Raw genomic sequence first — 25,412 nt, 5'->3', positions numbered from 1 at the left:
CCATCATGTCCAATTCAAGCACAAATTTTCGCAATCGTTTGTACTTCGTTTGTACAGAAATGTGCAGGCGTAAAGTTTATTTGTACAAGATTAGGGGCGCAGCCAGAACGAAAAAGTGTGGGGGCTGTCTACATGGAAGGCTCCTACCATGCCTAATTCAATCACAAGTTTTCGCAATCCTATGTACGTTATTTGTACAGAAATATGCAGGTAAAATTTTCGTTTGTAGACAATTAGGGGCGACGCCAGCACGAAAACAAAGTGGGGGCTGTCTAAGTGGCTGTCCCCCACCAACATGTCCTATTCAGTCACAAATTGTCGCAATCGCAAGTACTTCGTTTGTACAGAAATGTACATGCAAAATTTTTGTTTGTACACAATTAAGGGCGCCGCCAGAACAGAAAAAAATGGGGGCTGTCTAAGTGGTAGCCCCCACCATGTCCAATTCAAGCACAAATTGTCGCATTCGTTTGTGCATCATTTGTACAGAAATGTGCAGGCGAAATGTTTGTTTGAACAAAATTAAGTGCGCCGCCAGAACGGAAACAAAGTGGAGGCTGTCTGATTGGTAGCCCACCCACCATGTCCAATTGAATCACAAATTGTCGTAATCATCTGTACTTCGTTTGTACAGAAATGTGCAAGCGAAATGTTTGTTTGTAGACAATTAGGGACGCCGCCAGAACGAAAACAAAGTAGGGTGCTTTCTAAGTATAACCCCTCCACGATGTCCAATTGAATCACAAATTGTCGCAAGCGTTTGTACTTCGTTTGTACGGAAATGAGCAGGCGAAATGTTTGTTTGTACACAATTAAAGGCGCCGCCAGAACGAAAACAAAGTGGGGGCTGTCTAAGTGGTAGCCCCCGACCATGTCCAATTCAATCACAAATTGTCGCAATCCTATGTACGTCGTTTGTACAGAAATGTGCAGGCAAAATTTTCTTTTGTACACATTTAGAGGCGACGCAAGAAAGAAATTAATGTGGGGTCTGTTTAAATGGTACCCCGTCCATCATGTCCAATTCAATCACAAATTTTCGTAATCGTTTGTACATCGTTTGTACAGAAATATGCAGGCGTAATTTTCGTTTGTACACAATTAATGGTGCCGCCAGAAGGAAAACAAAGTGGGGCTGTCTAAATGGTAGCCCCTACCATATCCAATTCAATCACAAATTATATCAATCGCTTGTACATCGTTTGCAAAGAAATGTGCAGTCCAAATTTTCGTTTGTACTCTATTAGGGGCGCCGCCAGAACGAAAACAATGTGGGGGACTGTATAAATGGTAGAAACATTAAAAAAATGTGTCACATTTATGGAGTATTTTTCTAACAGGACTTTGTTCACACTTTTGTGTGGTTTGGTATGTTCACACTATCGTGTGATTCACTATATTGATCTTATTCTAACGATGATGGAATTAAATGTTTATTTATTTTTTTTTGTTTATATTTATACTTACAGTACAATCATTATTGCTGAGTTAGTTTATCACTCCTTGGCTCTTATTATTAAACTTATTCATTATTTCTTACGTGAGCTGAATCCTTATGAGAAGAGTTTATTTTTTTTCTTTCTATCTTGCGCAGAAACCGTTATTCTCATCTCGTACAGGAAATTGATAAGTGGAAGATACAACAAATTCACAAAGTAGACTGTTAAAGGGAAAATTATAACACAGTATTTTGTTTTATTTGATCATCTTCATTAAACTCATTTTGCAGAAACTATAGAATGCATGGTGAAGTATTTTGGTGCATTCAGCATTCTGATTTACGAGTAGAGTTGCTAACTGGCCGGTATTCGCTGTGAGTTTGTTTAAGGCCGGTGACCGGTACAAACTTATTAGCCTCCTTCTGACGGGTATTTTGGAATCTGCAATCCAGAATATAACATTGAACATCGAAATTTTTCAACAGTGCCTTTACAAACACAAATTTCCGTTGTATTATACATTACCGATATTTTTTTAATGTATGGCAGTTTTTTTTTATTTATTTAACTTAACAAATTTGATAACACTTATATTTTATTGTAAAAGGATTTTATACATTTATTGAGAGTAGAAAATGACTTTTTAAAGCAATTTCCTTTGTTTGAAGTGTAAGTTTATAGAGTAAATTTCATTTTATGAATCAACTATTGTTACATAAAGTTTAATATCCAGTATTATTCATCTGTTTCGATAATTTTAAACAAGTGGCAATTGCTGGTAAATAAAATAACGATCAATACAGTCTTCAGTTTCTCATTTGTACAGAGAATTTTGAGTGTGTGCCGGTAATTTTGTTTTCCTGAGTTGGCAACCTATTTACGAGGTTTTGTTTCAACTCTGCTACGTAGTGGCTCCGTACTGACACTCCGCATGCAAATAAGTATGTAAGGCTACCATACGCCCCGGTTTCTTAAAATTTGTTCCGGTGTGCAGAAATTTTCCTTCTTGTCCTGTTTTTTTCTTTATTATTATTATTAATTACATATCAAAATTTCTGAAAAGATAATAAAATCGACTTATTCCTTTTGCTTTCAATTCCGACAATACTATAGGAACAATTTCATTCTAATCTTTATTATTATTCCAATCGCTGCTTCCCCGGATATAACATGCAATGTTTAAATCCTCCTAAGTAGCACTCTTATCACTAAAAGTAAGAATGTATACCCCGAGGTGGCAACAAATTCTTGTGACGTTGCAGACCAGCCGAGAAAACACATTTTTTTCTGCTTCAGAAAAACAATTATGCAAATTGCTTTCTTTTAGTTCGCATTATAGGTTAACAAAAATAAATCAGTCTATTGAAATTTGGAAACAACTTCATAAATCTGGATTTTTTCTTTATAGACATGTAGAGCATGTAAAGGTGGTATGTGTAATAATATTGAAAATATAATTCTTGCCTAAATATTGTATGTTCACTGATTGCGTTTATATTGTATAACAGCTTCTAGTTTCTATAATAATTTTTAGCACTGTTGATTAAGTATGGACTTTATTAATACATTATTTTAAGTTGTATAACTAGTGCGATACTGTAGTAAAATTGGAAAGATAAAATTAATACAAAATGCAATATTTACTACTATTTGTAAGATGTCCCGTTTTTTCTGTTTTCAAAAAGTATGGTAGCCTTAAAGTATACTAAACCATACAAAATAAATTGTACTGTAAATTGTACCCCTCTGATAGTGCTCTCAAACGGGTCGGGTCGGGTCGAGTCGGGTTACGGGTCGGGTCGGGTCGAGTCTAGCTCGTGTCGGGTCACTCGGGTCGAGTCGTCACATTCTTCACTTATTTTCTATACGGAATACTATAAGGAGCTTTGTTGTAGAATTCAATTCCAAGTTGGTGAATGAATGATAATTGTGACTAATTGAAGGTGAAATAGTAACAAAATTTTAATTTAACCCTATATTAACTAGTTGGCATTGTAATTGTAAATAATATTACTACTGACTTTTTTCCTTTCTGCGTTTCTATGTCAAGTTGAATGTCCCATTAAGTGAAATTGAAAGGAAATATCTAGTTAACGTCCAACGTTATGCAGCAACGCTAAGAGAGACAGTGATGATGAGAAATAATTGAAGTGGTTGAATGCAGAAAATAGGAGGAAATGGGAGAACACCGAGAAAACCCATTCACATGGTGTTTGTCCACCAGAAAACTTACTTGGTACGAACTGGAATCAATACCCATGGATCTTCGGGTCAAACATCTGCCTTTGGGCAGGATACATTATTATTATTACTATTATTATTATTATTATTATTATTATTATTATTATTATTATTATTATTATTATTATTATTATTATTATTATTATTATTATTATTATAACTTTAAGAGTGCCCAAGAAAGTTCCGCCGCCTTTTCACCAACACCTTCGAACATTGGTATGTAACCTAAGACGTACCTGGAATATCAAAAATCGTCTCCATCAGCCTCGACGACCTTCTGCCGACGTTCTAAAAGGCTATGGATTCCATCGCAGTCGAACTTGGTGGGACGTGAAGTGAAGAAGGTATCAAGTGCATATTGAACCTCTACTAGCGATTTGAATTGGCGTTCTCTAAGGTGATTGTCCAAGGAATGGAACAGGTGATAATCGGACGGTACATTGTCCGTGGAGTATTGCGGATCCAATAGTGTTTTCCATTCAAGGCGTAGAATGATGTACTGGGTCATTTTAGCCACGTGGTGCTTAGCGTTGCCTTGTAACAAGAGGACCCCTCTGCGATTCAGAACTGCTGGATCCAGACAGTAAACAGTGACAGTACACAGTTGCATTGATGATCTGACCAGCTTGTAGCAGTTCCCGATGGACGATGCCTCGAGCAATCCACAAAATGCACAGGAGAACCTTATTCTGGTGTAGTGCTGGCTTGGGCTGTTTTCAACCGGTTCAGGGGATGCTAACCAACAATGACGGCGCCGTGGAGCTTCGTACAGGACCCACTTCCCATCACATGTCAACACCCTGTCCAGAAATTGCTCCTTCCTCAGACGAGACACAAAAGAAACACAGGTGTCTGCTCGCGTTGCTTTCTGGCTCCAAGTCAAATCATGTAGGACCCATCAACCCAACTTGCAGTGCTTCCCAAGTTGATGGTGGTGGTGCCGAATGGTTTCTCCACTCACACTGAAATGTAGTACCAGTTCCTCACATATCTGTCTTCGCCTCAATTGCTGCCTGAAGATCTTTATTTTGAACATCTGTTTGTCTTCCGGCACGTGGTGCGTCTTCGAGTGTTTCGTCACCGTCCTTAAACCGTCACACCACTGCACTCTCCGCGTAGTCATGACACCCTCACCAAAGGTCTGTCATATCTTCCGCCCCGCGGAGCAGCAATTTGAACTCGTACAGCAAACAAGCCCTTATGACGCTCTGTGAAGGCCCCATGTTCACTCAGTCCTTACGCACGTTCACGGTGTATCTGAACAGCCACAACCAAGTAGTATGTTGGATATACTTACTAGTGTTGCTCATGAGACCAGGTTTGGGGCATTCTCGTCTCGAAAATGTGTTGTGAAGGTAGTCTCGTCTCGAAAAGTGCATATGTTTCTATTGAAAGAGCTCTGTCTCATCTCGTACCCCTTCATGAAAATTCTGTCTCGTCTCGTCTCGTCCAACAACTGACCTTCACCTTACATCCATTCGCATTCAACTCACGGTGTGAGGGCCAATTGAACACAGACCTCCACAAAGAGACAGAACTTTCTTGGTCATCTTCAGATTATTATTATTATTATTATTATTATTATTATTATTATTATTATTATTATTATTATTATTATTATTATTATTATTATTGCTGCGGTAGTGATTTGACTTTCTCCGCAATAAAATACTTGCTAATTTTATATACTGTTGCAAATATCTCCTAGATAAATTAATCAAGAAAAAATAAAAGGTAATTCCCTACAGAATGAAATTTCAGTGCAATTAGTTCCTTATGATTCTATCAGACAGCAACGCTGTTTTTAAATAGAAAAATCGGAATGTTAACGTGATGAAATTTTTGTTTGTTACACAGCAAAAAATATTAAAAGAAGTTCTATATACATTCCTTACTAGAAAATAATGTTGTCTTCAGAACTTTTATTCTTTTAGTCTTCAGAACTTGTCTTCTGAACTCAGTCAAATTTTATTTTGATTTTCGAAGTTGATTGCCTAAATTTTAACTTTGGAAATTTGGATGTGGAGTAAAATAAAGAAGGTTAGCAGGGTAGAGAGGAAAACGAATTAGGAAATGCTGAAAAAATGCAAGAGACGAGAGCAATATTAGACGATATAAGGAAGCGAAAAAATGGACGGATCACAAGTTTCGAACTTGCTAAGGGATTGCATTCTGAGAGATGTAGTAAAGGGGGTGATATCAGGAGAGCGAGAGTGTGTAAGAAGGTAGCAATTGATAGATTGTAATAAGGAGGGTGGTACTTTATGTTGGGTTGCGAGGCAGATATTAGCGGGAAATCGCAAAAATGGAAGCTTCTTACCTAGTTCACGGAAACTGGCCTGTCATTAATGGCAGAACACTGAGGAGGTGGAGGAGGATAATTATACTACAAATAAAAAAAGCCGAAACAATGGGTTATGCATAAGAATTGGTCAGCATTTTTTTTTCTGGTGGCAGTTTTGTAAGGTTCTAGCTCTCTCAAACTGATTAGATTGTAAGGTCAGGTCACTCGGGTCAGTTGTCGGGTTAGGTCACTTCGGGTTAGTTCACTCGGGTCACTTTGGGTCAGGCCAATCGGGTCAGCTCTGGTCGGGTTGTCGGGTCGGGTCAGTCAATTCGGGTCACGGGTGGGGTCGGATCGGTCTTCAACACATATAATTTCCACGAAAATTACAATATACCACAGTTTATGCCTCATTGGACTTCCAATAAAACCTTTTCAATGATGTGTACACCATGTCACCATTTTTGTATGAGGAAATTTCTAGAGGGATTTTGTGGGAATTTGATGGAGTGTAGATTCCTGTGTGTGTGTGTGTGTGTGTGTGTGTGTGTGTATGTGTGTGTGTGTGTGTGTCTGTGTGTGTGTGATACGTTACAGGATACAAGATGTCGAGGAAGTGTGTAATAAACCGGACAATTTCTGTTATGTATGTGGGAAGCTGATATTTAAATCACAACGTCGATGTTTTACTCCACTTGTGAGGAAGTGTTATCAGTTATATTTTGGTTGCTGTGTAGGAGACCAAGATAAGAACTGGGTTCCTCACTACATTTGTTGTACTTGCGTGAAACGTCTGACTGGGTGGGCAAATGGTGGACGAAACATGAACTTCGCAGTACCGATGATCTGGAGGGAACGAAAAGATCATTCTTCAGACTGCTACTTTTGTATGACACAGATAAAAGAAATAAGCAGTAAATCTAACCACACAGTACAGTACCCTAATTTGCCATAAGCAATTAGGCCAGTTCCACACAGTGCAGAATTACCTGTACCAGTACCTCTTCCTCATCTTACGGTAAATGAGGATTACGTACTTGAGGCAACTATTGAAGTTCCAAATGAAGATGATGATCCTACTTATGTAGGAAGCACATCTACATTGGATCCCCATCTGATAACTCCGGGTGAACTAAATGACCTCGTACAGGATTTAAAACTCTCCAAGACACAGACAGAACTTCTTGATACTAAACTTAAGGCTGGAATCTGCTCCATCGTGACACTAAAGTGTGTATTTTTCGAAACCTTCATACAGAGTTTCAAAACTATTATTCTCAAGAAAATGATTTAGTGTATTGTAATAATGTCTGTGCTGTGATGGATACACTTGGACATGCACATAAGTACAGAGTGGAGATTGCTTATTGACTCTTCGAAAACTAGTTTTAAGGCTGTCCTTTTGCACAATGGCAACAAATTTCCTTCAGTGCCTTTGGCTTATGCAACTAATATGAAGGAAACCTATGAAAACATCGAAATAGTGTTAGAAAACATTCAGTATGAGAAATACAAGTGGACCGTTTGCTGTGATTTACGTCATTTCTTTGTTAATGGATTTGCAGCTTGGTTATACGAAATGTTGTTTCCTCTGCGAATGGGACAGCAGGAACAAAGCGGAACATTACATCAAGAAGGAATGGCCAACGCATGTATTAACTCCTGGACAGAAGAATGCTGTTTATTCCTCACTGGTGAGCCCTGATTAGATAATTCTACCTCCTCTTCACATAAAGTTGGGGCTCTTCAAAAACTTTGTTAGGGCAATGGACAAAAGTAATGCAGGATCTTGTTACCTCAAGGAAAAAATTCCTCGGGTTAGTGACGCTAGGGAGTTTTGCAGACCCCCAAATAAGATGTTTGATTCGTGACCAAAAATTTGAGGATCTCTTAACTCTGGTTGAGAAAGCAGCTTGGTGTCCATTTAAATGTTTAACAGAAAATTTTTTAGGAAACAAGAAAGCCCCAAATTACCGTGAAATTGTGAGTGATTTCCGGCAATCATTCAATGAAATGGGTTGCAACATGTCACTTAAAGTTCACTAATATAATTTGTGTGTTTATATACCTAACGTACCCAAGCTACAAGTATGAAAATGGTTTTTAAAAAAAGAAAAAAGAAAAAGAAAAGAAATTTGAGGGGAAATTTTCCGAAAATACCTCTGTCACGGAAAAACTGAGGGTGATAGAGAAAAACTGATTGCATATTCGAATTCTACGTGAAAAGTTCTATTAGAATCAGGTATTTTCTTCCGTGTGCCAGAGAAAAATAATTTTTTTCCGACTAGTGTAATAGGTACCATTTTCAAACTCAGCAACCGTTATTCAAACCGGTTAACGTTGATCGCAGATATTAAAAATACTCACATCCGTATATTATTTAATACAAACGAAAATTTTACCTGCACATTTCTGCACAAACGATGTATAAACGATCGCGACAATTTGTGGTTCAATCGAACATGGTGGGGCTAGCACTTAGACAACTCCCCTTTTTTTCGTTCTGTCCACGCACCTGATAGCGTAGAAAAAAAAATTTCGCCTGCGTATTACTGCTCAAACGATGTACAAACAATTGAGATAATTTTCTTTTGAATCGGAGTAGGGAGGTGCTACCAATTAGGCTGCCTATACTTTGTTATCGTTTTGGCGCGCTCGCAATTGTGTACAAACGGAAATTTCGCCTGCAAATTTCTGTACAAAACCGTAATAAACAAGTGCGACAGTTTGTGGTTGAATTCGACATGGTGGGAGGGCTATCAATTAGAGAGCCCATAGTTTGTTATCGTTTTGGCGGGGCCACATTTATGTGCAAACGAAAATTTCAGCTGCACATTTATGTACAAAGGCGTACAAACAAGTGCGACAGTTTGTGGTTGAATTGAACATGGTGGGAGGGCTACCATTTAGACAGCCTCCACTTTGTTTTCGTTCTGGCGGTGCCCCTAATTGTGTACAAACCAGGGCCGGCGCGAGGGGGGTCGAGCCGTGCCACCGCCCGGGGCGGCAAGTCTGATGGGCGGCAAAATTTGAAAAAAGAAAAGAATACAGGGGCGGCAAAATTTGAGAAAGAAAACAATAAAACGGCGGCATGTGAAAGAACCGCCCAGGGCGGCAAAACTTCTAGCGCCGGCCCTGGTACAAACGAAAATCTCGCCTGCACATTTCTCTATAACTATATTCAAACGATTGCGACAAGTTGTGGTTCAATTGCACATGGTGGGGGGCTACCATTTAGACAGCCCCCCACTTTGTTTTCGTTCTGCCGTCGCCCCCTAACTACGTACAAACGAAAATTTCGCCTGCATATTTCTGTACAAACGATGTACAAACGATTGCGACAATTTGTGATTGAATTGAACATGGTGATTGGGCTATCACTTAGAAAGTCCCCCACTGTTTTCGCCCTGGCGGCGCCCCTAATTATGTACAAACGAAAATTTCGCATGCACATTTCTGTACAAACAATGTAGAAACGATTGCGACAATTTGTGATTGAATTGGACATGGTGGGGGGGCTATCTCTTAGACAGACCCCCACTTTTTTTCGTTCTGGCGGCGCCCTTAATTATGTACAAACGAAAATTTAGCCTTCACATTTCTGTAGAAACGATGTGGAAACGATTGCGACAATTTGTGATTGAATTGGACATTTGGGGGGGGGCTATCACTTAGACAGCCCCCAATTTGTTTCAGTTTTTACTGCGCTCCCATTTATGTACAAGCAAAAATTTCGCCTGCACATTCTTGTACAAATGATGTAGAAACGATTGCGACAATTTTTGCCTGAATTTGACATGGTGAAGTGCTACCATTTAAACAGCCCCCACTTTGTTTTCGTTCTGGCGGCGCCATTAATTTTGTACAAACGAAAATCTCGCCTGAACAGTTCTGTACAAAAAATGTAGCAACGATTGCGACAATTTGTGATTAAATTGGACATGGTGGAAGGGAATACCATTTAGATAGATCCCACTTTGATTTCGTTCTGGCGGCGCCCCTAATTGTGTACAAACAAAAATTTTTCTTGCACATTTCTGTACAAACGATGTAGGAACGATTGCGACAATTTGTGATTGAATTGGACATGGTGGGGGGGGGGGCTACCATTTAGACAGCCCGCACTTTGTTTTCGTTCTGGCGGCGCCCCTAATTGTGTACAAACAAAACTTTTGCCTGCACATTTCTGTACAAAAGGTGTAGAAACGATTGCGATAATTTGTGATTGAATTGGACATTTTGGGAGTGCTAACATTTAGACAGTCCCCCACTTTTTTTCGTTCTGGCGACGCCCCTAATTCTCTAAAAACGAAAATTTTGCTTGCAGATTTCTGTACAGACGATGTACAAACGATTGCGACAATTTGTGATTCAATTGTACATAGTGGGGGACTACCACTTAGACAGCCCCCACTTGTTTTCGTTCTGGCGGCGCCCCTAATTGTGTACAAACAAAAATTTGGCTTGCACATTTCTGTTCAAGCGATGTGGAAACGATTGCGACAATTTGTGATTGAATTGGACATGGTGGGGGGCTTCCATTTTGACAGCCCCCCACGTTGTTTTCGTTCTGCTGGCGCCCCTAATTGTGTGCAAACGATAATTTCGCCTTCACATTTCTGTTCAAACCATGTACAAACGATTGCGACAATTTGTGATTGAATTGAACATGGTGGGGGCTATCACGTAGACAGCCCCCACTTTGTTTTCGTTCTGGCGGCGCCCCTTATTGTGTAAAACGAAACTTTCTCTTGCACATTTCTGTACAAACGATGTACAAAACGATTGCGACAATTTGTGATTGAATTGGACATGGTGGGTTGGGGGCTACCATTTAGACAGCCCCCACTTTGTTTTCGTTCTGACGGCGCCCCTAATTGTGTACAAACGAAAATTTCGCCTGCACATTTGTGTACAAACGATTGAGACCATTTCCGATTGAGTCTGATAAGGGGGGGGGGGCTGTCTAAATGGACGTCTCCTTTTCACCTCTACTGTAATTAAATTCTTCCTCGAGAAAATCTGTAATCAACACTGTCAGTAGCTACGTCGTCGACTAATATACCTTAACAAGTGCAGCTTTATTTTCCTATATTTTTCAACAGTTAACCAATTTAAAACTATCGCAAACAAGAATATGTAGTCAACTTCTTAAATACTTTGCTCGCAGGAACCCGTTCAGCGCGTGCAACAAGCAAAAACAACATGTTTGGCGTCTCACAAATGAAAAAGGGGAAAAAAGAAAAGCAAAAGCAGCACGGCAGTGCCTTATCGCAGTCAGAGCTGACAACATAGTTTCGGTCGTCACTAACGCCAATAGACCTACTAGCGGTGTACAAGAGTTATACAGTTACAATATACGTTGTGCCACAGTAGCGCTACAGGCGGCTAAGAGAAGGTGAGTAATGTTACAAGGGTACATAAAAGCAAGTACATGCTCAATAATATCGATATCGTTGCTTAATGCACAGTGTTAGCTGCAGTCTGTGTTGCTCTCTAAGATCTGAAAAGATGCATTTGGAATACATTGTATTCCCAGAAAGGATTGCGTTCTCCACCCATTTTACTTTACTAAAACCTGAAGTAGTAATAAATTGCTAGTCCTCTGGATAGCTTTACACGAAACCGGTGCAGGTAGCGACCTGAGGTTTCTTGAAATAGATTTTGAGGTTTCAATATATATATATCGGGTGACTGGTAATTCGATGCATTCCTTGCAAGGGGATATTCTACAAGTATTTTGGAACATTTTCACCTGTATGAACTAGGGGTCGCAGTCAATAGTCTCTGAGAAATTTGCACATGTGTGATTTCTTTGAAATTTGCACCAGAGGTGCGCGAGAAAGTTTCACCCTGAGCAACTTCCACACACCTTAGAGCGATGAAATTTTACATGTGTAATCCTGCCTTCCTATGTAGGCCACGTGGTAATGTACAGCTCGTAATTCTGCACCGTTGCTGTGTTATAGGTCCAACGTGAAGTGAGGTATAAAGGTCCAAAATCCATTACTGCACCCCAGAAAGCAAACTGACAACATCGCAGAAGTACTTGCCGCTAAGAAATGACTGCATGATTGGAAAGAGATGAAATGAAGATTGCGGTCAAGTGAAAATGCGTAGTATGATGGATTTCATACTCAGAGTCGTGCATCTGTCTGACCAAAATTTAAGCAATGAACGGGTGCGTTGCTTTCCAGGAGACGGAAACTTTTGTTAGCATGCCAAGCTCTAGGATTTCACACAATCCCGCAACGCACGCAGCAGTGAGACATAGTATATCCTGGTAATTGTGGTATTCATTGCCTGGAAAGAAAGTAGTAATACCCCATGCTGATCTCAACTAAAATGATCCTCACTGTGGTCACTTAGTGTTGAACACGGGCTTCTTTTGGTAGTGGTATATCGGCACGCTGACAAACCTAGTTTGGTTTGACTAGGTTTTCCCTAGTTTTCTTCACTATCACTAGGAGATGACAAAAATGATACCTTCTAGAAGGCCATGAACAGTTCGTTCCCAAATACTAGGCTCACCTGAAAGGCTGATGTGAGCCCGGAGTTGGAGGTCCAAACCCTTCCTTGAGTCATTCCCTTGGATAAATAAATAAATAAATAGCAATCGAATACCTTGCTTTAATAACTCTAAACAAAATTACGACCATTGCCATACCAATTCCTACAATGACAATCTTATCTTATAAGCTTTCCACAAAGGTAAAAATTTAAACCTTGGAAAGTCATAACAAAATAACACATTTAGCACTGTAGCACTAAGAAAAGCTTGTGAAAAGTAGAAACAGATCATGCCATGCTGACAAAATGTGTCCGCCTCTAGGAAAAGAACGCCCCCGTTCATTGCTGGAACGTTGCCCAGACAGATGCACGACACTGGTTATAAAATTTGTCATAGTTCACGTTTTCATTTGACGGCACACATTTCACGTTTTCATTTGACCGTTTTCATTTGATCTTTATGCCACCTATTCCCAACCCTGCAGTAATTGCCTAGCGGCAAGTACTTCTGCGATGTTCCCACGCTGTTTTCTGAGGTGCAGTAATGGATTTTGGACCACTTCACTTTAATTCACGTTCGGACCTATACACAGCAACTGTGTAGAGTTACGAGCTGCACATTACCACATCACCTACATATGTAGGTATGCGGGATTATGCATGTAAACTGTCATCGCTCTACGATATGTGGAAGTTGGTCAGGGTAAAACTTCCTTGCGCACGTCTGGTTAGCCGGCAAATTTCAATGAAATCACACATGTGCAAATTACTCAGAAACTATTGATTTGCGATTCCCAGTTCATATAGATGAGTGTTCCAAAGTACTTATAGAATATCCCCTTGCATGAAATACATCGAATTACCAGTCATTCTGTATATAGATAGATAGATAGATAGATTATCTCCACCCACGTTACTATGGTAAATTTTACTAGTACTTCCGATCTCAATGTTGTTCACCATACGAAAAGCGGTAATTGATAGGAGCAAGTTGTTTTTCAGAATCGACTCAATTTGTTAAGAAAATATGTCATCTCTATCCGGAAAAGCAGAAGTGGGAAAAATGTATTATTTCTTCCGGCTTCAGTATTGATCTTCATAGAGAGAAAAAAACTGTAAGAAATATCGAGAAGTGGTGTTTAGAATAGACTGCGTGCCAAAAAAAGATATCATCTCCACCTATATTAATATACCAAAATCAGAAGTAGTAGCAAATTGTTAGTCCTTCCGGTTTCAATGCACGCCCGTATCAACGGAGGGTTTTGGGGGGCTCCTTAATTTTTGCTGACTCCCCTAAAATTTTCACGGTAGGCTTGTAAATAAACTGCAATATAGTGAGGAAATAGTATACTAGAATGCGGTAGGATCCCCCCCCCCAACTTCTCTCTTCTTCCCTACATTTTTGCGCTGGCTACCAGCCTGTTTGAACGTTGACCGTTTTACAAGAAACCGGTACAGATAGTGGCAACAGGTTTCTTAGAATATATTCTCCGTTTCAGAAAAGTATATACACTATCCCCATCAGTAACATTCTGCCAAAATTGAATGTGGTACAAATTTACTAGTATTTCTAATTTCAATATTGATTTGAATAGAGCAAGAACAGTAAGAGATATTGAGTAGCATGTTTTGGAATCTATTCAGGGTCCATAGAATAAATGTCGTCTCCATTAATGTTGTTCAACCTAAAGTGGTAAAAAATCATTGCGTTGATCCTCTCAGAGAAGAAACAGTAATGCATAGCAACAAACGTTGTTTTTCTTTTCTTTTTACAGAATCGAAACAGCGTCTAAGAAAAGACACCATCTCTACATGTAGCCTACTATTTTATGAAAATCAGAAGTGTCAAATATACTTCTATTTCTGGTATGAATATTGATCTCCACTGACCAAAGAGAACTAGTTTTTCAGAATAGATTAAGCGTTTAAAAGAATAGGTTTCATTTCCACTGTTAACCCTCTATTCAATCTTAAAGTGACAGAAATAATCAGTTTCCGGTTCCAATCTTTATCGCCATAAAAGCAAAACTGTAACATAAACCGACAAACTTATTTTGTAATTGATTCATCTTCTTTATAATAGATTCGGTCGTCTCCTGCATCTCTCTAGTAAGACTGCTTAATAGATTTCATCTTTAACTATCCCTCTATTGCACTCGGAAGCTGTTTCAACGTCGAATTCGCGTAGTTTAGAAATTTACTGTAGTTTCACATTGTGCAACGAAACACACTTTATTAAGGATCTACTACACGTTTATAACTTACTGTAAGCAAATTGAATACTTCCTTAAACGTTCTGCATAATTTTACACATACCTCCATAGTAATATTGATCAACCGTCTTCAGCCAACCCACATCATCATGTGTATGAGGAACCAGGTGAACATTTATCATGTCGGGCTTCCATTCTGGACAAGACTGAAACACATCAAACATATCAAAAATCAGTATATACATTATAAAAAATAATTACATGCAATAATCAAACGTATGATTAACGACGACTGTAGCAAAATCGCTTGAAAGATATGACATGTTTTCTACGCATACAATAATTTTCATAAGTTAAATTTTACTCACTGAACATCTTGTTTTTACTTTTTTACATTGTCCTTTTTCATTGAATTTTTCAAACACACTGGAAACCAATAATATAGCACCGGAAAATATTCTTATTAGTTTTAATGTGTAAATGTATTATAATAATAATACATTTTAAAAAAATGAAAACTATGATGGTGTTGTGGATAAAAGAAATTCTTGCAAAACAAAGATGAGAGTCAAAGCATCCTGCACGTTATGATTTCTTTTTATGTAAAGTTTCAGTATATTAAAACTGAAAAATAACAAAAGTGAAGATAATGTTGAAACGAATAATGTAAACGTTCAGAGATTTTTACAAAATACTGTTATCTGTGAAATAAAATGAATGTTTGACCAACACTGATTTATCTTTGGTATGTCTAAGGTTAAATAGATCTCTTACAGTTAGTGATTTTCTCATTATATCAATCGCTCTGTGCATATTAAACGATGTCTTCTACCCGACTTTTCATTCGTTTTGGATATTTTTCTTTCTTTCTTTCTTTTTTCCGTTTGGTACTCTGACATCTTTCGAACAAACTAGATTACTTGTAGAACGTCTTATTTAATTCTTAACCAACTAACCTTTACTCCACTATTGGTTATCTAACGTTGTAGGATGTAAAACTTTGGAAGTATGAATGCATTTTTGATCTTTGTAATACATATATGCTGTGCATAAGATCATTATTTCATTTATATTGCGAAAGTATGATATTTGTATGTTATTGCATTTATAAGCAATTTGAATTTTCTTTATTTTCTTTGTTTTAACATATTCTCCAGAAAATTTGCATGGAGACAATAAGAAGCTAGGATATAAACTGAAATTCCATGAAGTGTAATTGATATTTGTAATATCAATTACAATTACAGACAGGATGCACTCCGTCGGGGATTTCTAAATAAATTTATAATTTCTCTTCGTATGACAGATCCGTTGTCAGATTATTCATTGGTGACTTGTAACTTGAACCTAATGGTTTCGAAGAATATATACCATCATTCGCTTCAATTAAAAGGTTGATTTTGAAATATCACATATTTATTTCACTTTCAGTATGTGTAAAATTTGCTGTTTCTTGTTTCCGCGAAAAGATGATACCATAATACAGCATGTTTCTGGATCAATGTTATTTTTCTTCCCGTATTTTTTTGTGTCAAATTTTCTTCTTTGTTCTTTTCTTTTTGAAGGAATCTGATAAAAATATTATTAAATCTAGGTCCACATGTAAAAACAGAAATATAGAATTATTTATTTTTGAAACGAATGTTCCAAATGGTCTAATCACGTGGTTAATCAATCTCTACATTTCCTACATTTCATTTCAACATTGATTCTGAAATGTATTCTATAGCAACTGTCCTTAAGCTTAGTGATTTCGAGGACTCCTTTGATATGATTTGCATTTTTCCTGCAACCTAACTATTCCTTTACAAGAAGGTAAGTAAACATTTTCATGTATACAATCTATTTAATTTTCACTATAGAAATTCTTATAACCTCAAATTTAGTGCCTACATTTCAAAGATTTGTGAAAACAAGCCTAATTAATAGCTAGAAAAATGTAATTGTATTTCACAACATGATTGCTATACTCGTATTTTCCGTAATGAAGGTAAGTAAAATTTAGTTTGAGTGCAGACCCCCGATTATGCTTTTAAAGATCCCCAAGGTGTTGTCGACAACAATTTAAGAAATTTGTTGTATAGTACAAAACTTCTCGGGTAAGTGTGAAATTTCCAAATTAATCTCCTTGACCACAATTACGGTGGCATTCTGCAGTGTCTTATGCATTTTCGTTATCCTCATTTCATTTTGAAAGAGTAGGTTTTAGTTATGAAATATTTTCACAAAACCTTCAATTGAATTTCTCTTAATCAGAGTTAATTAGAGTGGAAAGTGACCTTTCAAAATAACTCCCCACGAAGAACTGTATGTAGCTAGTTAAGATATGTTTAACTAAGTAATACATGTTAAAAAAGTTCTTCACTCAACGTCTTTTTATCCTTCTAAACCTGTATTCACTATCGCTAAAGTTATATCACTCTCCACGTGCCTCATACTGTGGCAATCAATGCCAAAAGTCACTCACATTATCGTTAGAAACGAACTGGAAAGCTCTCGTAATAATCATTAGATTATAATTAATAGTAATTTATTACTGAAAATAGCATTTCAAACATATCTTTACTTAACAGAGATATGTACTTACAAGGAAACCGATTCAAGTGTGACACGAAGTTGTGGACGAGTTTATGAGCAAACGAAGTGTTTTTGTGTACAATTAAACCATTAGAGGGGAAAACCCTTGATCTCAACCTTTCCAGAGAAATAGAGGAATAAGGGGAAGGATTATCTTCCGACATTTTGCGAATTTTTGAATATGTAGCGAAAGTACAACTTAGACTTTTAAAAATGAAGAATTCCTTTATCAACGACATGAGAGTTACAAAACCGAAGAGTCCATAAAATTCTAGGGGAAGAATGCTTTTTAGGGGGAAGGTGAAAATACCGGAGTTCCATTGTTGCCTGAAATAGGCGTGTCAGGTACCTATGTTCAGGTTTCTTGATACGCTGAATCGAATAAAAGCATCATCAGTCAAATAGGATGAAAAATGTAAAAAAAAATGGTGGCCGTCCGAACTTCCCAAACATTAATAATTTCTACAGTTATTAACCGATCGGAAATGTATGTGGCATACAGTATAAGGCGTACAGGTTTTCGTTTTTTTAAGTGGAAGATACTATTTTTGTTTACTGATTCATACTTTGTGTTGCAATATATATCAGACAACTACATGTTGTCGTACTTACGTTTGCAACAATATGTGTTTATGTTTCATATTATTTGATTTGTTTTTCTGTAGCGTTTTTGCACAGAATATAACCTTGTACTTTTGGTCACATAATAACATCTCTGTTCATTTGGCAATATAATTAATACATTTTCATATCACGTTTGCTCATTTTCTACGAACTAAAGACGTGATATATTACCAAGTAATATCATACAATTTTGTTCTTCGTCTCACTGGCGTTTGTTATTCATCATAGCCCCCTCTTTTTCCGGCCCCGGGTAAAAGCCACACTACTCATCTCAAAATTCAATACCACATTTACTTGCCTTCGTGCATCTTCCTTAACGTCTCACAATTTCTAACAACTTGTCCACAATTTCGTGTCACACTTGAATCGGTTTCCTTGTTAGAATGTATGCTATCAGGAAAGTTCGTGATATTTGGATGGTGCAGAAAATTTGAACGTTTGATCATCTTGAGTTTGTTCAATAAATGAAAATATCAGCAAACTAAGGATGGAAAGTACCCAAACAACAACACTCACTTACTCTTTTGCCAATATCGATACAAAAAGCCCTTGCCGGTGTCCACATTTATCTTTAAAATAAGTACTTATATATATTTCAAAGATAAATGCAGATGCTAAACCATATAAAATTTCGTAGGGTCTATACTGTTCTAATAGAGATTTCAAATTGACTACGATTTATCGCATTACTTTTATACCCTTACTTAGAGCTAAATTGGGTTATTTACTGAAAAACAGATATTTATAGCTACTTTTCATTTTCCTAAAGGCATTTGCGATTATGTCAACTTGAATTTATTGTTGGGGAGGGGCAAGCAGAAGTACGGAGATTATTTTTATTGAGACTTATTTTTTTATATACCGAAAAACAGTAATTTTATTTTACTTGACCTATACCACAACACAAAATGTCTAGCTAGATTCGAGGGCAGGACTTGCCAACGGATTGAGCTTGCAACGTTTCCCCTACTCTGGCGTCGTCACTCCTTCGGTCACCATTTTTAATCTCCTTTCATACAATTTCATTCCAATTCGTACTTGATATTCTAATCAACAACATTGCGAAAGTAGAGAAAACTATTCACCTTTTAAATTTCTTCACCCTATATTAAAACCGTATAAGCTAATTTCATTGGAATAATACTTAAATATAAATTAAATTAAATTAAATCTATCAGTTTCACGGTTATGCCGGCTAGACTAAAGGAAATGGTGATGATGAGAAATGAATGAAATGGTGGAATGAAGAAAGCGGGAGAAAACGGGCGAACCCGGAGAAAAGCCACCCACTCGGTGTTTGTCCACCACAGAGCTCACTTGGCGCGAGCTGGGATCCAACAAAGGGCCACATGCACCAGAGGTGAACGCTCCAACATTGAGCCACCGCGGTCATCTTAAATATAAAGGTAGTAGGTTTTCCTCGCCCATCATAATCAATAGAATGGCTTCGACCTTTGCCGTCAAACGTTAGGCTTATCTCTATTCTTGTAATCTTGTTTCATTGTAATATATATCTTGTTTCATTACCTCATATGAACTTAAATCAATTCCTAACACAGATAAGATAAGAACGGAGAAACAAGGGCAAGGTTACAGTAATATTATTCTGTGCTTACTAGTACATTTATTTTTCGAAAAACGTTTGTTAGTACATTCCCTGAATCTTCATAAGTATCTTTTTGCAAATAATATTTTGTAGAAATATAATACTAACCATTGTATTATATAAACTTGAAATTCTATATTAGGTTACTAAAAATATAATTCTTTGTTTCTTTCTAGTTCCACATTCTTTCCTAGTTCCATAAAATTGAAACTACAGTTCAACTTGGAATTTAAATTAATATTAGTACCGGTGCTGTATGAGACGTGGATCTACAGCTTAAGGTGAAATGTGAAATAGATGAGATCTTATTTGGAACTCAACCCTGGTATTATGTACTGGAGGTTACGCTAACCATATAGTCATCAACGAGCTCACAGTTTAAGATTTGAAATTTGCACTTGACGCGCTTCCAGCAGATAAGACACTCGAAATCAAGCGAACATCTAGGGTGGTATAAAATTTTGTATGAGTTGTGCCCAGTGTAGTGTAATCTTGACCGGTTTCTTTGGAGGAAATTAATTGGAAAATGAAATTAACCGCACATTATTATCGGACCGGATCGTATGAGCTTAACAGCACAGATTTAAAGCTTAAATAATAAGTTTATCTACTGTGGAAGGATATTTGTCATTTATTGGTTTTAGTGAATCTTTGGTACATACGTATACACTGCATTTAAAGCACATATAAACAACAGGAAACCATGGTGTCTCAATGGTAGACCGTTCAGCTTTGGTGCGTGGTGCTTCTGGTTCGATCCCAGCTCGGGTCAGATGGATTTTGTGGTGGACAAACACCATGTGCGTGGGTTTTCTCGGAGTTCTCAGTTCTCCCGTTTCTTCCCATTCCACCATTCCCATTCCATTTCCACCATTTCACTAATTTCTTATCATCATCATCACCTCTAGCCTAGCCGGTATAACCGTATATAGAAGCAGCAGACTCATCATTATCTATCTATCTATCAATCTATCTTATATATATATATATATATATATATATATATATATATATATATATATATATATATATATATATATTAGATGGATATGGAAGGTAGGTAGATAGATATAACACTCTTAGGAAGCAAATCATACAAAGTAGACAAAAGCAAAATTTTTACTTGGTACTACAAGTCACAAGTAGCAACCTACACAGCATTATAACATTAGCCTACAAGGTGTAGTGACCAAATTAGGTAACAGTGCGAATATCTTGGAAAGGAATCATCTAAGATAGATGGTTGTCAAAAAGCATTGGAAACACCTTAATCTAGCAATGGATCAACAATTCTTGATAATGGAATGTACCAGTTTCAAATATAAATAATCCTCACCTCTACACTCATGTGATACCAGTTCTTATTCTTGATATCTGAGCATTTCAGATTAAGAAATAAGCGTTTATACTTTGTTCTCAGAGATCGTATGTTTAACTCTTTACTTGTAAGAATTTCTAAAAACAAAAATAGTTAAACTAAATTTTACTGTCTTGGGTATAACTGGATAACATTTACTGTTATGTCTGCGTATAACAAACGGTTCTACGAACTCACTTGATTTAACAAACGTTTCTAGCGAACCGGTATGAACCGGCTGAATAGCACCACTGCTCCACGTTGAAATCAAGATTGGAAGAGCTATGTAGATTCGTATGCGCAATTCGTTTATGTAAAAAAAAAAAAAGTATAAAATATTATTTATATTACAAAACTCAAATCAACAAAGAAAACAGACATTCTCAGAGAATAGTTGTCTCCTTATTCCCTGAAAGATTGCACTAAGACTGTTGCGTTTCAAAAGTGTTAAAAGAAGTTATTGATCTAGACTGTCAACGTAAAGATAGAGTCTATTTTAAAATAAATAGTACAGTTTTCTGTTTTACATTAAAACGAATGTTTCATTACAGTAGTATAACGGAAGTAATTGTGTGGAAACTAAAAAACAATGTATTGCTGAATATATTTGTAAAGTGGTTTTAATTTGTCTCTGAATCAAATGCGAGCTCAATCAAAATTGAAATATTAATAGATATATGTGTATATTTCATTATAAACTCTGTTGCATACGGTAAAAATAAATATTTTACAATTATATACATTATACTTGTATTTTTAGAGCACAATTGTCCATAAACTCAATATAATATATTTTATTTATCTCTGTAATTCACAATATGAAGTAAACCAGCTTGGGAATTTATTAATAATATTTCGATTATTTACCTAAAAAGCTATATATAGCTGTATAGATATATTAAATATAGAATTAAAATAAAATATATCACATTCAGTTTATGGACCATTGCGTTCTGAAAATGTAATATAAATACTTGGAAATTTTTCATTATTACCGTATGCAACAGATATTATGAGAGAATTCAGACAGTGATCGAATAAAGACAGGATGAGCCGATATGATATAACGGTAATAAATCGAAATTCCATAAATCAGCATAAAAATGTCAAAATATATTCTTCATAATTTCTTTAAGTAGCTATATTAATCAGGGGTCTGCTCATATAAAAATACCACTACTAGTTTATTTCCAGTTCAACCATTGAATTCAGATAAAATATTCTGAGTCTGGGATTACCATGAAATCAGAAGTACTTCCTTTTATATATATATATATATATATATATATATATATATATATATATATATATATATATATATATATTAGATAAAATTCATTAACGTCAATGAAGATAATATTTCCTTTGCGACTACTCACCTTCACAGCAGGTGCTGAAAGTGTCCTCCGCCCACTTCAACACACATGTGAGCACGATTGAGGAGATTCATATATACCCTTGTCAGTTCTTGTGTTGCAATGCTATTGGTGACATCCTGGATCCTGGTCTTGAGTTCTTCAATTGTGTGTGAATTTGTTTCGTATACTCTTCCCTTTAACAGTCTCCATAAGTAAAAGTCACACGTGGACAAGTCTGGTGACCGAGGAGGCCACAAGCCTTTGCTGATTGTCCTCTCTGGTGTAAACATCTCATGCACAAGGGACAATGATGCAACTGATATGTGGCATGTTGCACCGTCCTGCTGATAGTAACATAACTGACGCTCCTCAAGTGTGTATAAAACTTCTCCAGGATTCCCATATACACGTCACTGTTCACTGTCGTCTCAAAGAATATGGGCCCTATAACGCGTGTGGCGGAAATGGCACACCAAACACCAATCTTCTCATCATGCAAGGGTACCTGGTGGATTGCGTGTGGATTTTCTGTCGACTAATACCGGTTGTTTTGGGAATTTACGTACCCAGACAGGTGGAACCACGCCTCGTCACTCATGATGAGCATTAGTGGATCCAAGAAACCACTGGCAACATTGTCCAACAGCCATGAACAGAAATGCACCCTCTTCTGCAGGTCAGGCTCCTTCAGTTCTTGCACAACACTTATCCGGTACGGTTTTAACTTCAGTCCCCTTAAAACACGTCTGCAACTTCTCTCACTCGCATAAACCTGTTGACTTAATCTCCTGGTTGACTTTCGAGGACCTCTTGTCATTATCTCCTCCACCTGCATCTTTAATTCAGGTGTGCAGACAGATGGTCGTCTGTTCATGGGAGCATTTTGAACCGATCCTGTACGCCGCCATTTTTCAATCTATTGCTGAATGGAGGTTTTTGCTGGCACAGAACGTCCTGGAAATTTCTCCCGAAACAAATTCTTTGTTTTCACAAAAGATCCAGTGAGAATGAACCCTTCAACAATGGCAACACGCTCGGGTATCGAATACGGCATTATCACACACTGACACTCACCCGGCTTAACACAACGAGGCCTTTTTCTCAACTGGTTTCGAAAAGTTTCACTGGCTGCGGCTGCACGTGACTGCTGGAGGTCACGTAAGTCGACCCGACCTCGACACGCCATCTCTTGGTAGGAAGGTAGATTATTTAAGTGTTGCCAAAAACACAATATACCAGAATATTACGACGGGCCGGTTTTACGTGCCGCACCCTGTGTATATATATATATATATATATATATATATATATATATATATATATATATATATATATATATATATATATATATATATATATATATATATATATATATATATTCATAAGGGTTTACTACTTGTAATAAAATACTCCTAGTTACACGCTCGCTGAAAAATGTAGTGTGACAGACTTAAGGTTATGCGTAGGAGTGGGGGTTCGAGATTTTCGATCAGATTCAATTATTATAGTATTAAAGCTGATAAACGTTATATTGAAACGCTATGTTTAACTCGGCATAGAATAAATATGGGGTGAAAGCCTCAAATGAGAACGAAACACAACCACAAGCAGAATGAGAAGGAGAATTTTTACATTTCCAGGAATAAAGTTAGCAAAGAGCCCCCTCCGAAACAAAATCGGAAATACGCCACTGATGATAAATACAAATATAAAATATAACGGTTTCTAAAAGAATACTAAGTACGTTAAACACTTATTATCGCAAACACAAGCACAAGCAGAATGAGAAGGAGAATTTTTACATTTCCAGGAATAAAGTTAGCAAAGAGCCCCCTCCGAAACAAAATCGGAAATACGCCACTGATGATAAATACAAATATAAAATATAACGGTTTCTAAAAGAATACTAAGTACGTTAAACACTTATTATCTTATTTATTCCTACCTGCAAGCCACAGGAAGCAGCTCTTGCGCTCAAAGTTAGAAGCGCTAAAACCAAGCTAACACCACAGAACACCCACATAGTGCAAAATGGCATAGCCGACTACATATTCTTTTCATATTACAAGTATAATAAATATCTTAAGAGTTAGACATGTTTTTTTCATTTTTTAGATAAAAAAGAAAGATTGCGGACTTTCCCCACCTGTGTACAACATACATGTTCTTTTCATTTCAATCAGGTCACGACAAATTTTATCAATAAACTGATAACATATCTACACTATTCACGCAATCATTGTGTAGAGGAGTATCTATCACAGAATTATGAAGCACCTTGACAACGAAAGATGAATGTTTAATGACCTATCGTTTCAGAACGTCACAAATGGAAACAATTGACTTTACGATAGATCTATCGCTGTAACTATTTTTGCAAACCAATCACTTGTAGCTAATCGTTTTTCATTGTTCTTCAGCTTCATGATTGCCTAAATTAAGTTAATGTCAAGTTTTTTTTAAAGCAGTGTTTTCCAGTGGGTGTACCGTGTATACTTGAACACAAAGAGCTCGATAGTAGACTGTTCCACGATATTAGCTGGATTTATAAGACTAATTCCATATCCATCAGGACATGGATGTTATGGTAGAGGTGTTCGGTATTGACATTTAAATGCTGACTTTCGTTTTTTTTTTCGAATCCGGAAAATATCGATACATTGGAAAACCGAAGTACCGAATGATACCGAAAAACAGAAGCTAGCGAAATACTAAATGATTCCGAAAACCAAAAATACCGAACGAAACCGAAATACCGAAAACTGGTCCAGGATAGCTAGCAAATGCCGAGAGGCAATAATCACTGGAAAATATACATGTGACTGCTGTTTTACTGACTTACAGTAGCCAGGATCGGCTCTACCGTATGCAACACGTACATTAGCACGTTGTGACAAAATAAATAGTTAAATAAATAAACTGGCATAAAGTACACAAAATTGAAATAAACCTAGGTATAATAAATAAAATATTTAAAATAAGTATTTCTTGTCAGAATCTGACTACACGATAATATTAGCAAAATTTACTAATCTGATCTCTCTATCCTTATATTACAATTATAAAGATCATGCAATTGTTTATGGTAGGGTGGGCATTATTACACACAACGCGACAAAGCAGGTCAGTTATAGACGTAACTCTATTCCCAATATCACTATTCACATAACCGTCGCCCTCCAGTCAAGATGAGGGCACCTAGT

General features: G+C 37.0%; 1 protein-coding gene across 2 annotated transcripts in view; it reads right to left on the bottom strand.

Annotated features, from left to right (window-relative positions):
- The window catches only part of LOC145694517 (lysosomal alpha-mannosidase-like), a 217,194-nt gene extending 192,903 nt beyond the window's left edge, over nt 1-24,291 (bottom strand). For both annotated transcript variants that reach the window (XM_081770839.1, XM_081770831.1), the window contains exons 1-2: nt 24,155-24,291; nt 14,791-14,893 (exon numbers count right to left, since the gene is read on the bottom strand). In XM_081770839.1, coding sequence (XP_081626965.1) covers nt 14,791-14,893; nt 24,155-24,247 — 196 coding nt within the window. In that variant the 5' untranslated portion in view covers nt 24,248-24,291. The remainder of the gene's footprint in view (nt 1-14,790; nt 14,894-24,154) is intronic.
- Nucleotides 24,292-25,412: the final 1,121 nt, after the last annotated feature.

Source organism: Thermobia domestica, chromosome 1 (assembly GCF_964235325.1).
Source record: "Thermobia domestica chromosome 1, izTheDome1.hap1.1, whole genome shotgun sequence".
Taxonomy (NCBI): domain Eukaryota; kingdom Metazoa; phylum Arthropoda; class Insecta; order Zygentoma; family Lepismatidae; genus Thermobia; species Thermobia domestica.
The sequence above is the reverse complement of the archived record's forward strand: the minus strand, read 5'-3'. Positions and strand labels throughout refer to the sequence as shown.